The 13496-nt window shown below is 43.4% G+C and overlaps 3 protein-coding genes across 3 annotated transcripts; 1 reads left to right on the top strand and 2 right to left on the bottom strand.

Annotated features, from left to right (window-relative positions):
- Positions 1-1666: 1666 nt before the first annotated feature.
- On the top strand, positions 1667-2657 carry LACBIDRAFT_322693 (uncharacterized protein; the record flags this gene model as incomplete). The annotated part of the gene is made up of 3 exons (XM_001876085.1): positions 1667-1791; positions 2106-2324; positions 2495-2657. 3 exons carry the CDS (start codon positions 1667-1669, stop codon positions 2655-2657), a joined length of 507 nt encoding a protein of 168 aa, XP_001876120.1.
- A 7218-nt stretch (positions 2658-9875) lies between these two features.
- Positions 9876-10085, bottom strand: LACBIDRAFT_308782 (uncharacterized protein; the record flags this gene model as incomplete). Its single annotated transcript, XM_001875664.1, has 1 exon — positions 9876-10085. One exon carries the CDS (start codon positions 10083-10085, stop codon positions 9876-9878), a length of 210 nt encoding a protein of 69 aa, XP_001875699.1.
- Positions 10086-11632: 1547 nt separating this feature from the next.
- LACBIDRAFT_322691 (uncharacterized protein) lies at positions 11633-12250 on the bottom strand (the record flags this gene model as incomplete). The annotated part of the gene is made up of 3 exons (XM_001875663.1): positions 11633-11883; positions 11977-12203; positions 12231-12250. 3 exons carry the CDS (start codon positions 12248-12250, stop codon positions 11633-11635), a joined length of 498 nt encoding a protein of 165 aa, XP_001875698.1.
- Between the last annotated feature and the right edge of the window lie 1246 nt (positions 12251-13496).

The following is a 13496-nucleotide window of genomic DNA, read 5'->3' as shown; positions in this document are numbered from 1 at the left end:
GCTTTTCTCGAATCTTAGACATAGATCTCTAAATCTGTGAGTAAGCAAATTCAAATTTTGATTCCGAACAAAGATCACGGAGTCTTCCAGAGAGCCCAAGTCACATTATGAACTCCGACAATACAACATTCCCATAGATAGACTCATTTTAAGATCCGACAGAAGTTTCTAGATGATGGTTTTGGAGCTATACTATGTTTGTTCAGGATATTGAAACTTTTTCAGTGTTGCACAATTGTTGGCTCACCACTTTGTCCCATCCTTTCAATTTTTTGACCACTCGATGTACATTTTTGTCTTCTATACAAATATCGACTTTTTTTTACTGTAGATGTGTTATGTTCGCTGTCGGAGGCGATCCGGTACTCAGGGTTCAAAAATATCAGGATATTGAAACTGTTGTCACACCAGATCACAAGGACTTTGGCTGGACGATGATGACAGTTTGGCGTGCGTATGTCACGCAAATGTCACGCTTTAACGCTGTTTGCGAGCGAAATTTTGTATTTTGCACTCCCGCCCAACAGCACTTCATCTTTCTCTCTAGAAATTTGTATTTGAACTCTCACATATCATTTTAATGTAATTGGAAAGTGTCAGAATAAACAATCAAGCCGATCTGGAGGGATCTGAGAGAACATTCCAATACTTTTGTTTGGCTGGTGTAATGAAAACCACAAATCCATGTCTTAAGAATGCAATTCTTTGAATGCATCTCTAAAAATTTAAAGTTACAGAGAGAATACACAAATACACTGGTCTCCAGAATTTGAGAACCTCAGAGTAAGTGGATGCAAAGATAATCCGCATTTTCAATATCCCAACGAGTTTCAATATCGTGGGCAAACATAGTAGAAATACCCATTCCAGCTGATTGCAAAACGATATGGTGCACCAGACTTAGTCACCACTACTTTTGTACAAAGAAATTTAAGGGTCCAAAATTTCACCTTTTTCTTATCCCTCTGGTAAAAATGCTTCTTTTGCAGAGGCGAACAAAACTACCAGACCGATTTTTATTTGCATCAAAACTGATGGAGATAAAAAAATTTGACGGCTGGGATTTGGCCGGATTGCTATATATGGTATACAATTTCTATATTTGGGTAGACCCTGTCAGGGGTTACCAAGCTAATATTGAGTGACCCGTTGTCTAAAAACCCTCAGTAACTGTGTAAAGCATCTTTTTGGACAAACAGAATGTGCAAGGAGCAATTTCCACCCATAAAAGAAGAGATATATTTTTCAAAAAATTTTGCCAACCAAATTGGCCGCTGTACAAATGTAGCGGTGACTAAGTCTGGTGCACCATAGGCCAGTTGTGATGGCGGTTGCTCTTCAGTGGTTTGTTTGTTTGTTTGGAAGGCTATACTGTGCCTGATCGGGAACCTGGCCACCTTAATGTTTGAATGCATTTATTCGAGCTAGAAAGAGATCTTCAAAAAAAAAACTGTATATTCATGTTGATCAAGATCTCAGTTATCAGTGTTCCAACTCTTGAATTTTTTGGAGACCTGCTGAATGTGCTACGAATATTTTATGGACATGGTACCTGTTTTGAGCCATAACCGGGAACCTGGCCACACGTGAGAAATATTTGATGTGTGAGATTGCGCAGATAACAAAGCAATAAGTCAACCTCTCCCACCTCTATGCCCAAGCTTTAATGAGTCTATCTACACCCCACCACATCGATTTCGGAGGCCATAACAAGGAGGAGGAGGAGGAGGAGGGTGAGAGGCGTTTGCGTTACCTTTACTCCTTCCACGACACATTGGTGATGCTGGCAAAGTAAGTTCCTTGTCTTCCTCGGCAACGGGTACAAGATTCAATCCTCTTCGTTTTCGACGTGTAGGGGTTGCTGGTGGACTCGATGATCCACCCTCGAATGAAGGCGCAAATGTTACCCCCCTACCTGCTTGATTGCTGCCGGTGGGTGTAACCGATTGGATTGATGTTGGACATTTGACGATGGAGCCTGGGGATTTGGAACTGGGGTGGGCCATTCGGATTGGTGTTACTGGGGGATTTATAGTGAATGACAGGGTAGGTTGCATGTTATCCTGTGTTGTACAAGTTTGATGAGCAGGCCCAGGTGTTGGTAGTCTCTCGGCGCTCCCAGCAACATGCGCAGGAGGTTGCGACTTTTTTATTGGTCGTGGTCGAGGTCGCGGTCGAGCAACGGGGGTGAGGGGAACCGGGGACAGCCCTTCGAAGTATTCTGCGTCTGAATCCATGGTGCTTGCGGCTCTAGCCGGGGTTGCCTGCGTGTCGCAACTCTTGCTGGTGTACGCAATGCCGCTTCTTCTTCCCTCCACTCCTGGGTACGTTTCCTTTTCTCTTGAATACGAACTGTCTTGACCACCTTCTTCTGCTTTGGGTCCTCCTTTGTCGCCTTCACCTTTGCCTGGTCGAGCGCATATTTACCGAGCGCCACCATCTCCTTCAGCCACTGCACTTCCAACTTCTCTGCATCTGCTGTTGCCTTCTTCAGCCTCTTCTATGCTTCTTCCATCGCCTTCTTTGCCCCCTTCTCCGCCTCCGCCAATGCCCTCTTTTCCTGTTTCTCTGCCTCCGTCGCTGCCTTTTTCGCCCCAGCCGTATTCTGCTTCTCCCTGGCTTTCTCTCGTTTTTCCTCATCTGCAATATCCTTATAGTGCAGAACAATTCCCTTCTCCTGTTCCTTGAAAATATCTTTCGCCTGCTTGAATACATCTTTTAGTTTTGACTGCCAGTCCAGCTTCGCCAAGAGGTCGAGGACCTCCACTGAAGTCATGTGCCGCACCTCTGATGTTTGTCACTTGTCTTTTTTCTTGTTATCTTTTGTGTAGAGCCTTTGCCGAAGCTTGCCATTCTCGTTGTCCATCAATTGTAGCTGCGCATAGTCTTGCTGTATCTGCTCCATCACAACCTTCAGAACTGCAAACAGCTCAAGGTTTTGTTGTTGAAGAGCCTGCCGTGATGCAGTATGCGGCAATGACTTGGGGACTTCTATTGTGAAGCGGGTGGGAGGTAGTAAATCAGATGGTGGAGTTGTGGGGTTAGCACTCGAAGTGGAAGTGGAGGTGAAATCAGGGGTGGTCCTAGATGTTGCGGGGAGTGTGATTGTTTCCGATGTAGTTGTACTGGTAGCTATGGCTGCAGAAGATGGGGACTGAATAATAAGTGGTTCTGCCGGATCAGGTAGAGGTTGTGCTGGAAGAGTTGTTGTATTTAAAGCAGGTGCGAAAATGATAGGGTCAAGGATGTGTCGATTTGGTGGCCATAAACCTGTTTTCGAGAAGGCCTTGCGTATTGTCGTCTCTTTGAATGCCCGATCTCGAGCTCGGGAATAGTGCTTGATCAGGTTGCCCTTCATAATTGAGACATATTGACCAGAAGAGATATTGACCTCACTCTTCCAACAACTCGCAAGCGGTCCAAAAACTCCAACATCACAAGGCTGGAGAAGGTGTGTAGTATGGGATGGAAGGCAGATGACGATGATATTATGGGCTTCGGCAAATTTGCAGAATGCGTATGTGCAATGCGAGTTGTGGCCATCTAGGATGAGGAGGCAATACCCTTTTGAAACGTTTCGGGCAGCAGTCTGGGGCTCAAAGTCACGTTCAAGCCATTTCGCACCAAGCTCCTGGTCTGTCCAACCATTTGGAGAATGAGAAATACTGATAGATGACTGCGTTAATAATTTAGATTGACAATTTGTTCAAAAGCACTCTACCTAGCATTGCAGGGATTTACTTTTCCCCAAGCGAGATTGGTCCTTGCACCTTTGAAGATGACTGATGGATTTAAAACAGTTCCATCCGCGCACACTGTTTCAATAATGGTGACAAGTTCGCAATTTCCATCTTCAATATTATAGACATTCTTCTGGTCCCTGTCAATAATTGTGGCTACGCGCTTCCCTACACTGAGTTGAAGACCCTTTTCATCCATGTTATAAATGTTCTCTGCTGGGATGCTGTACTTCTCAACAAGGCCCTCATACATATCGTAGAAATTATAAACATTGGCGTAATTGACGTTGGAAGCTCGACATCTCTCAAGGCTCTGTGTCCACTTTGTTTTGAGATCAGGGTGGCGCTCCATGAACCTGCGTGGCCAAGATGCTCTGATGCTTCCACCAGCAATAGCCGCGGCATGATCGCCAATCGTAGCAGGGGAGACTGGAACACCACGTCGACCTTGGGCTTTAATCCATTCAACCAAAACCTTCTCTTCAGCAGCGGAAAGCTTTTGTTGGTGAATGTGAGCTTCCTTCCAAGGAAGTGTTCCCTGGAAATGGCTTGCTAGCGTTGAGCGCACAACCTCAAAGTCTTTTGCTGCCTGGCGAATGGAGAGTTCCCGTCGGCCATCTTCTAAGAGGGGGCTTTGGTTCATTGCCTCAATTGCGAGGGACATACACTCCTCGGAGCTAAGATTGGTGAGGTCGGGGACTGTATATGTATATGACATTGGCAGTACTCGATGGCTGGTGAAGGGTGGGATGTGGGTATGAATAAAACTTTGGATCGCTTAGCCACTATCTACAATTGATGAGAAATTACAGAATGAAGGTTAGGAAGCTGTATAACTGCCAAAAAATCTGCACTTCAACATGATGTGATGAGATGTGATGTTGTGACATTTCACCATTTTAGGGCTTTTCAAGACACGCAAAAAATAGAAAGAAGACAGCCTGTGAACTTCAAATTGCCTGGATATATTAAGTAGACCCCAGAGGACGGTTTGGAACAAGTTTCATCTTCAGAACCCCACTAGATCTTGAGAAATTCATTCACATATTACAGACACCAATTGAGGGAGACAAATATGTATGATCTCAGAACAGCTCCGAAAAAATCGCCAAAATTATGGGTTAGGCTTGATAAGGACCACTTGTATGTGGACATCATTACCTGTGTATTTTTATATCCTCTGACATTTGTCCTCGGCCATGATATCTGATCCTGAGAGCTATAGTGGGCTTCATGAGCTCACCAACATCTACAAGTCAAACTAGCAATGAATTATCATCTAATCCATTTGAACCTCACCACGGTCCACTTAATGAAAGCCTAGGATGTTTACTACTAGCCCACAATGAATTTTACACCTGTAAGTGCGAGACATCGGTGTTTAGGTGGGTCAAACTATTTTTGGACATATCCCAGATTAGGAAATTCGCACTTTTTACCATCACACACTCAGTCCATTGGGTATTTCATCACTAGAATGATAAAATGAAGCCGTAAAAATTGATGAGTCTGTTGGTAGAGCCTATTTCTACCCGTTACAGTAAAAAAAACTAACTCAATCACCCTTCTCGTTGCAGACGAGGCGTTGTGGCCAGCTTCCCAGGGTGGCCAGGTTCCTGATTACATACAGTAATTAGAAATGTCAGAAAGAAAGCACGGCGGCCCTCGACGGCTCCTGCTGCTGGATGTTGTTTGGTCCAGCTTCCATGACACTCCATCAATGCACAAATAAACGGCTGAGGTGCAACTGGCCTATCATTTTGCAATCAGCTGTCAGTAGAGCACATTTGCGTTCAACAGAACCCTCCTTAGAGTCAGGGATTACTTATACTCCTTCTGGACATGTATCATACTTACCTAACTCACTTATAGCATCTTTCGTCTGTAGTGTCAATGCAGTGAAGAATAGGTTAAAGTTGCCAGGATGTGCCTTGGTGTCAGATGTGGATTTATTTAATGACTTTCCCCAACTCTAAGGAGGGTTCTGTCAAACGCGAATGACCCTCTACTGAATTGTTTTTGAATAGCTCCAAATCCGTCTTCTAGAAACATCTGTCAGATCTTAAAAAGCACCTATGTATGGGAGTATTGTGTTGTTGGGGTTGAAAATGTTACCTGGAGTCTCTGAAAGAATCTGTGATCTTCGTTCAGAGTCAAAAAACTCAAGAGATGTGTCTGAGATCAACGAAACTTCTGGCCTATCCATATGGTACACTTGAATTATCTAGAGAATGCTTAGTTTTACATACAAGTGGTGTCATAAACAATCTAGAAATAGTGCGAGACAAGATTCCACAGATTTGTGGTCTGCTACAAGGTTTACATATGACACTATAAGAAACACAGGAACCATGCTGTGACACTAGGTGACAGAATAGCAGAATGAGGTTAAGGCGCAGGCGATGCAGATGGATGCACAGGATTGGAGTGCGAGTTGGCTGAGGACTGGGTGTTGGGAGTGGTTCCGACTCAAGGGGATCTGCATGAGGTTCGGGATGTGCACAGAGGTGTCATGCATTGCTTATATTGAAGGCAAGGAGGAAGAGGGAGTAGGGGTGGCTGTAATGCAAGAAAAAAAGAGTCAGGGACCGGGTGGGCTTGCCTGCCGCTAAAGCATATATGTAAGCCATCAAATTTACAGATCCTATTTTTTGAACCCTGCCTTCCCATCGTCACAGCCAACGACGAGCACAGCAGTTCACTTTGTTTGCCACCAATCCTTTCAGTTTTTTTTTTCATGTATGTAGATACTACTCTACATTATGTGAATCTATATCAAGAACTCTTTTAATTGCTCTTTCCATAGTAATTTCGAGGAGGAATGGTGACAAGAGGCCTAGGGTGTTGCTCAATGTTGAACACGATGACAAGGCTTTGGGGACATCACATTGTTTGCACATCATTGCCAGTTGCCATGTGATCAACAAATCACAAAAAAGGTCACATCTTATCACAAGAATTGGATCAGATTCTTGTCAGTTTCTCAGTCTGGTCACCTATGGTTACCACATCACGTCTCTAAATAGGCCTGGTCACATGTCGATTGACCCAGTCTAATTGGACATACTTTGACAGGTCCCTAGTGTTCGCAAGTTCAGTTCAGTCCGGTTTTTTGCCCCCAAAACGCGCAACCGCAGACTGCAACCGGTCTAGGACCAACCCAGATGTTGAGGGAACCGAACCGAACCACCTAGGACCGGTCTTTTGCGGTCTATAGAGCCGGTTCAGACCGATCCAGACCGGTTTTTTTGCATATAACTTATTATACCAATATAAACCATTTGTATCTTGACTATTATTACTCTGAAAAATAAATGGGTTATATAAAATAATAAAGCATGTAAATACCCATCATTCTACCAATTTTGAAGAGATTTAATGAAGATTTGACATAGCTATGACTGAAACTGAATTACATCTTGTAGCGACTTGGGTAAAATATGGATTTGGTTATATCTTTCTCAATTCTTAACTGTTTTTGATGAAACAAAAACCCAATAAAAGGTAATAAATGTGGTTACAAGGGTATGTAACACACGTGACTGTTGAACCGGTTGCAACCAATCAAAACCGGTCTTTGAATGGTTTTAAAAGATTTTCGAAATGAGGCAACCGGCAACTGGACCAACCCCAAATTGGGGCAACTGCAACTGAAAAAAAGACCGGACCATGGTCCGATTCAGTTCGGTCCACCGGTTTTTTGTGGTCCTATGGACTGAACCTTTAAACACTACTGGTCCCCCCCTCAGTTCAGTTAATGGTTGAATAGCACTTGTGTAACTTAGAAATATAACACCTCTTTTGATAGGCCTATCCCGCCATCGTTCTCAGGCTATGTACTATCAGTGGTGGGAACTTTGCAAATTTGAATGAATTAGGTGCAGGAAAGGGACTCTGGGCCTATTTTATTGAAGCTTGGAATGGCGATGTATTTTAAAGTACCTATGAACCTAACTAACATAAAATCTGAATCAATAGAGGTGGGGGAGAAGAGCTACAAGGCAAAATACACAGAATGCTCAAATCTCCATACATGGTGTGACGATAGGTGGCCACTGTGACTCAAAGTAACAGAGGTATAGTATCGGTACACTGAGCAAATGGCCTGTTTTTAAGTAAGCATTTTTCTTTTCCACCCATTGTGATCTCAGGGCTTCAGGACAGTGCGAGGGACACCAAGGATACACTTTATCTTTATTAATTAAAGGTATCGTGTGGTTGATAGCTCTTAAGGGTGGCAATTCCGTCTCACCCGCTGTCTTACAGAGAGGTTTGGCGTATGCTTTGCAATAATTTCTTGCTGCTGTGACCTCATCTTCCTGCAAAGCTACTGCACGAGAAGCAATTTCCATGACTGATGGACCAGTGAGTGGCAATGCAACATCACTGCCAATCACCACTCGAGCAGGATTGAATCCTACACACACTTGGTGCTGAAACAACCATGGTGTACCTAGGATCAGGTCATAACCTGATATATTTATAATGTCAAGGTAATGTTCTTCTGAAATCCCTTGATAATCAAGTCTAATCTTTGCCCCAGCATTAATTTTGGAGCAAGAACCTTGAACAGCAAGTTGCAAAGATAGAGGTGAACTCAGTTTCATGCACCTTACATTTAACTGATCAGCCACTGTAGATGCAATAAAATCTCCAAGCGATCCTGAGTCAAGTAAAGCTCGCACAGGATGACCGTCAACCTTTACAGTCACTACAATTGGTCTAGGAACAATGTGGCTAGGGTCCTTGGTAGCTGCGGGATTACGTTGGACTGCATGGTAAGTTCCATGAGGAACTTGTACCCCATATAATCCCAGCTGAGTGTTATTAGCCTCACGCCCTCTGGAACATGTAATTTTTACATGATCAAAAAGTGCACAATGACACCTGGTGCCCACTGAGGTTCCAGCAACAGACACCATTGGCGTGCCTCCATCCGAACCATCATCTGGTGGATCCTCCAAGTCACTTTGGTGCTCAGTAAGTGACTCCAAATCTCTGTCAGCTAAATACTGACAAAGAATCTCCTCTAGCTGATCACTGTACCATTCTGCTACATCAAATTCGGGCAGTTCAACCAAAATTTGAGGTAAGCGGATGAAAACATCCCATAGTAAATCCTGTATTAAAAACAGGTCGTTATCTAGTGGGTCGATAAACACCTCAAAACAATGTTCTAGTGGCGCGATTGGATAAGTCTCATCTGGGCAATAGGGAATACCCTCCCAGAGTCTACAGCAAATTTCTCTTTTGAGAATGCCAGCCATCGTGAGTTGTGTAGTGTCCTCAGGCCAACCAGTGTGCAATTCCGGTGTGTAATGAACAGCGCCATGTGTACCACACTGAGGGTTTGAATCCAGGGTCATGTACAGTTTCAGCTGGTAGATACGAATACACTTGCTGATGTAGATCATGTATATGATCCTTATCATCAGCAATTCACATCACCTCAAAGCAGTGTCCGCCACTATAGTGAAATGGGTGATCACCTGGGTAAGGTTCACATGCATTCAAAATTCGAGCTAACATATTTCCAAGAACTTCACCTATTGGACAGTAAGGTCATTCCCCAGAATCAGACTCAGATTCTAATGGATCTTCATCAATTATAGATCCATCTGTACCAATGTAATCTGTTGCAGCATCATCTGAGGATGACTCCTCCTCAACATCCGAATCAGATATGGACTCAAGGTCTGGAAAGTCATCTGTAAATTCTCACAAATCACTAACTGATTGCAAATCAGGCATTGAGGAGCCATCATCAAATTCTGACTCCGAATCACAGTCAGGTAGGTCTGTAACATCCTCCAATACTTCATTGGGACTGACAATTGCATCCAGGAGTGTTAAATTGAAGTCATTATCATTAAAAAATGACAAAGATACGGGTGAAGTGTAATTCATCATCCACATCTGGGTTACGAGTGGGGTACAAGGTAGGAATTCCACTACGAAGTACCAATGATGCATGATGCATTGTAGTCATACGTGCCACCCATAGTCATAGGGCGGTGCGGCTGTATAAACAATTCAACTTGTTTAGCTCTTAAGCAGGCATACCATTCTTCCAAACGGAAGTAAGGATTTTCCAAGAGTTTAATAGGCACTCTACTAATTTTCTTGGTTAGGTTATCAAATATTCAATACCAATTTGGATCCAAAACAAGGTCGAACACCAAAATGTTCCCTTACACCATGGGTATTTTCGAGAATAATATTATCTCCTGGATATGGCTGTGACACATCAAGCACATGTTGGGCATTCAGGGCTAAGGCATCACCCAGACACTTATGGCAAGGTTTGTATGGATCATAGGAAGCCCAATCCGGGCCATAATCCATCCAACTGAATGGTTCATAATCTAGGCCTATAGTGTTGAGCTCCAGTGAGCCTAAAACTGAGGGTTCGTCATGTACAACTTCAATGTTGTAACTAGCTAGACCCAGGGGTTTATTGCCATTGTTAGATTTAACAGTATTTCCCTTAGGACAATTCCGTGAGAGGTGCCCTTTCTCTTTGCAATTAAAACAAGATCCCAAGGCAAGCAACTCAGCCTTTTCTTTGTCACTGAGCTTCGGAGTATGCTCATGTTTATTATCTTTAGATTTCCAATCTTGCTTATGACCCAAATGATTATTCTGGTGAGCATGGAAATTCCCTTTGACTCAGGGTGATTGGAATCTATTTGTAGATCCACAGGGTTGGGAGCTATTATTCCTCTGCGATGATGAAGGGGCTTGCGAGCCTCTCCATTGAAAATCAGATCTTGGTTTAGAACCAGATCCTCTTTTACCATGGTCTCTGCCATTTCGGTTATTATTCTGGTTGCTGGTATTTCCACCAGAATTATTTTGTCTCTGTGGATCTGATGCTTTTTCAGAGGTTTCGATTATTTCAGCACCACACTGAATTTCATCCCAAGTTGACACTTTGGGATTATATCCATTAGGCCATAAGGTTCATTGAATTGATGCGTGAAAGCCATGTCAAAATTTAATGGCCTTTTCGTGTTCGTCTACAATGCCAATCATATTGTAGAGTTCATCAAGCTCATGGGAATATTCCACAACCGACTTATTATTTTGAAAACAACTCTTCACTTTCTTTCGCAACTCCAAACGGTAGTCACTTGGAAAGCAGTAGTTGAAAAGCTGCACAAAGAATTCATGTAGAGTCCATTTTTTATAATTAATAGATACCTTCTGTGTATAAAAATCATACACCTTTCCCGTTAAATAATAAGAAAGGACAAATGCATGTTGCTTCTTGCCCACTTTGCCTGAGGTAAGGTATTCTGTACCTTCTGTAACAAAACGGTGATACGCTGCTCATGCATATGCAGTGCCATCGTATTCTGTTGGGGGAATAGGTTTAATCAATGTTTTATGATTTTTCGATGATCGCGTATGCCGGTACTTTTAACGTGATTTGGACCTATGCCTCGGCCGTTTCCTGGCTTCTCAATAGTTTTCCGAGCTACTAGACATGTCTGTGGTTGTGTCAGACCCATCACTGCTCCCAAAAGAGTTGTCTGAGGAAGAAGGAGAACTCAAGGAAGATTCTGACCCATCAGAGTCACTGTGATGGCGACACTGACAGTGCGATTTCTTATCAAGTTACTCCAGTGCTTGGCCAAGGTAACTCTTAGGTGCTATCTGATTACTAGGCTCATTTTTTCGAGCTGTTCTTTCTAGTTGAGCCTTCTTGTGGCCATCAACTTGTGGTGTATGCCATTCTGATGCGGCTCAAGACTTCCGATGAGCTTTGACTTGCTCCGGTTTTTTGGAAGTCTTTCTCTTAGGTTCTTTCTTAACCACTGGTTCATCCTCAGCATCAGAGGAATTGTAGTGAACCAGGTCAGTATTTAATTTCTTTTGTGCAAAAGAGTCTAAGGCTTCAAATCTGAATCACTCAGGTCAGCTGCACCCCAATTCTTAGGGTCAGGACCTTTGCCTTTGCGATTTGACAGTCCCTTGCCATGTGATGGAGGCCATTCATTTGGTTCCATAATCTTCAAGGCATTCTCATAACACCTTGAGATTTTCTGTTTCTGTTCTTTAGTTAGCCTTAATTTGGCTTCCTTAACTGCAGAACCCTGCTCCTTAGTTAAATCTTTACTTCCAATAGTATTGAATTCAACTACTTTAGTTCCAGTATTATTCAAGGAACTTAAGCTACAAGAGTGTCTGGGTACGACTCTAATTCAAGGGTTTGGATTATCATCAGGCTCACTAGGGTCACTCAACGACGATTCATTGTTGTGGTGTACCTTTGTTGCAGCCGAGACATCCCTATCGACACTCGTGGTAATCACAGAGTTGTTGACCTCATCCTTTGTGTGCAGCACATTGGAACGAGGGATGGGGTGAGCTGCACCTTGCGTGCCATCATCAGTGGCAGGTGAGGAGGGACGAGATGCCGCCACATCACTATAAGAGCGAACGGGGTTTGTGGTGTTGCTAGAATCTACGGCACGTCGCACTGACGATGCCAGGCGCACAGCCATTGCATCAGCGATAGTGTTTAAAGGTTCAGTTCAGTCCGGTTTTTTGCCCCGAAAATGCGCAACCGTGGACCGCAACCGGTCCAGGACCGACCCAGATATTGAGGGAACCAAACCGAACCACCTAGGACCGGTCTTTTGTGGTCCATGATACCGGTTCAGACCGATCCAGACCGGTTTTTTTGCGTATAATTTATTATACCAATATAAACCATTTGTATCTCAACCATTATCACTCTGAAAAATAAACGGGTTATGTAAAATAGTAAAGCATATAAATACCCGTCATTCTACCAATTTTCAAGAGATTTAATGAAGATTTGACATAGCTATGACTGAAACCAAATTACATCTCCTAGAGACTCGGGTAAAATATGGATTTGGTTATATCTTTCTCAATTCTTAACCGTTTTTGATGAAACAAAAACCCAATAAAAGGCAATAAACGTGGTTACAAGGCTATGTAACGCACGTGACCGTTTGACCGGTTGAAACCGATTAAAACCGGTCTTTGAACGGTTTTAAAAGATTTTCGAAATGAGGCAACTGGCAACTGGACCAACCCCAAATTGGGGCAACTGCAACCGAAAAAAAGACCGGACCATGGTCCGGTTCAGTTCGGTCCACCGGTTTTTTGTGGTCCTATGGACTGAACCTTTAAACACTAATCAGCGATGCCGCACATAGCCTCCAAGGGTATCTGGGAACCAAGAACATTAGTAACAGGGTTGGCAGTCAACAACGTACCTTGCTGGGTAGCTAATCCAGCGTGAGATGAGCAACAAGCCTGGAATTGGTAATGAGTAGAGGTAGACATAAGAAAAGTAGATGGGGTATTGTTGCCAGTAGTCAGGGGTCATGGGCGATCAAGCTGATGGATTCCAGAAGACGGGAAATGAGAGGAAGAGGGGGAGACAAGAGAGACAAGAGAGAGAGGTTGAGTTGAGTTTCTGTAAAAAATATGTGATGATAGGTGACCACTGTGACTCAAAGTAACAGAGGTATAGTATTGGCACACTGAGCAGGGTAGTGAACACAATGGACAGGTTTAAGACTATAATATTCACTGGGTCTTCTCAGTACGAATGAGGCCTTTAAGTACCTAAAGGGATAGGGGGTTTATCTAATAGGAGAGAACTAAATAAGGAGTGTGTAACTGCCAAGCAGTGAAAGGTCAGTAACAGGAAGGAGCGGATGTCCGGTCATTGGTAATAGTAAGGATAAGAAAGGGATATCATACGTGTATGTG

This window comes from Laccaria bicolor, genomic scaffold (assembly GCF_000143565.1).
Source record: "Laccaria bicolor S238N-H82 LACBIscaffold_3 genomic scaffold, whole genome shotgun sequence".
In the NCBI taxonomy this organism is placed as follows: domain Eukaryota; kingdom Fungi; phylum Basidiomycota; class Agaricomycetes; order Agaricales; family Hydnangiaceae; genus Laccaria; species Laccaria bicolor.
The sequence above is the reverse complement of the archived record's forward strand: the minus strand, read 5'-3'. Positions and strand labels throughout refer to the sequence as shown.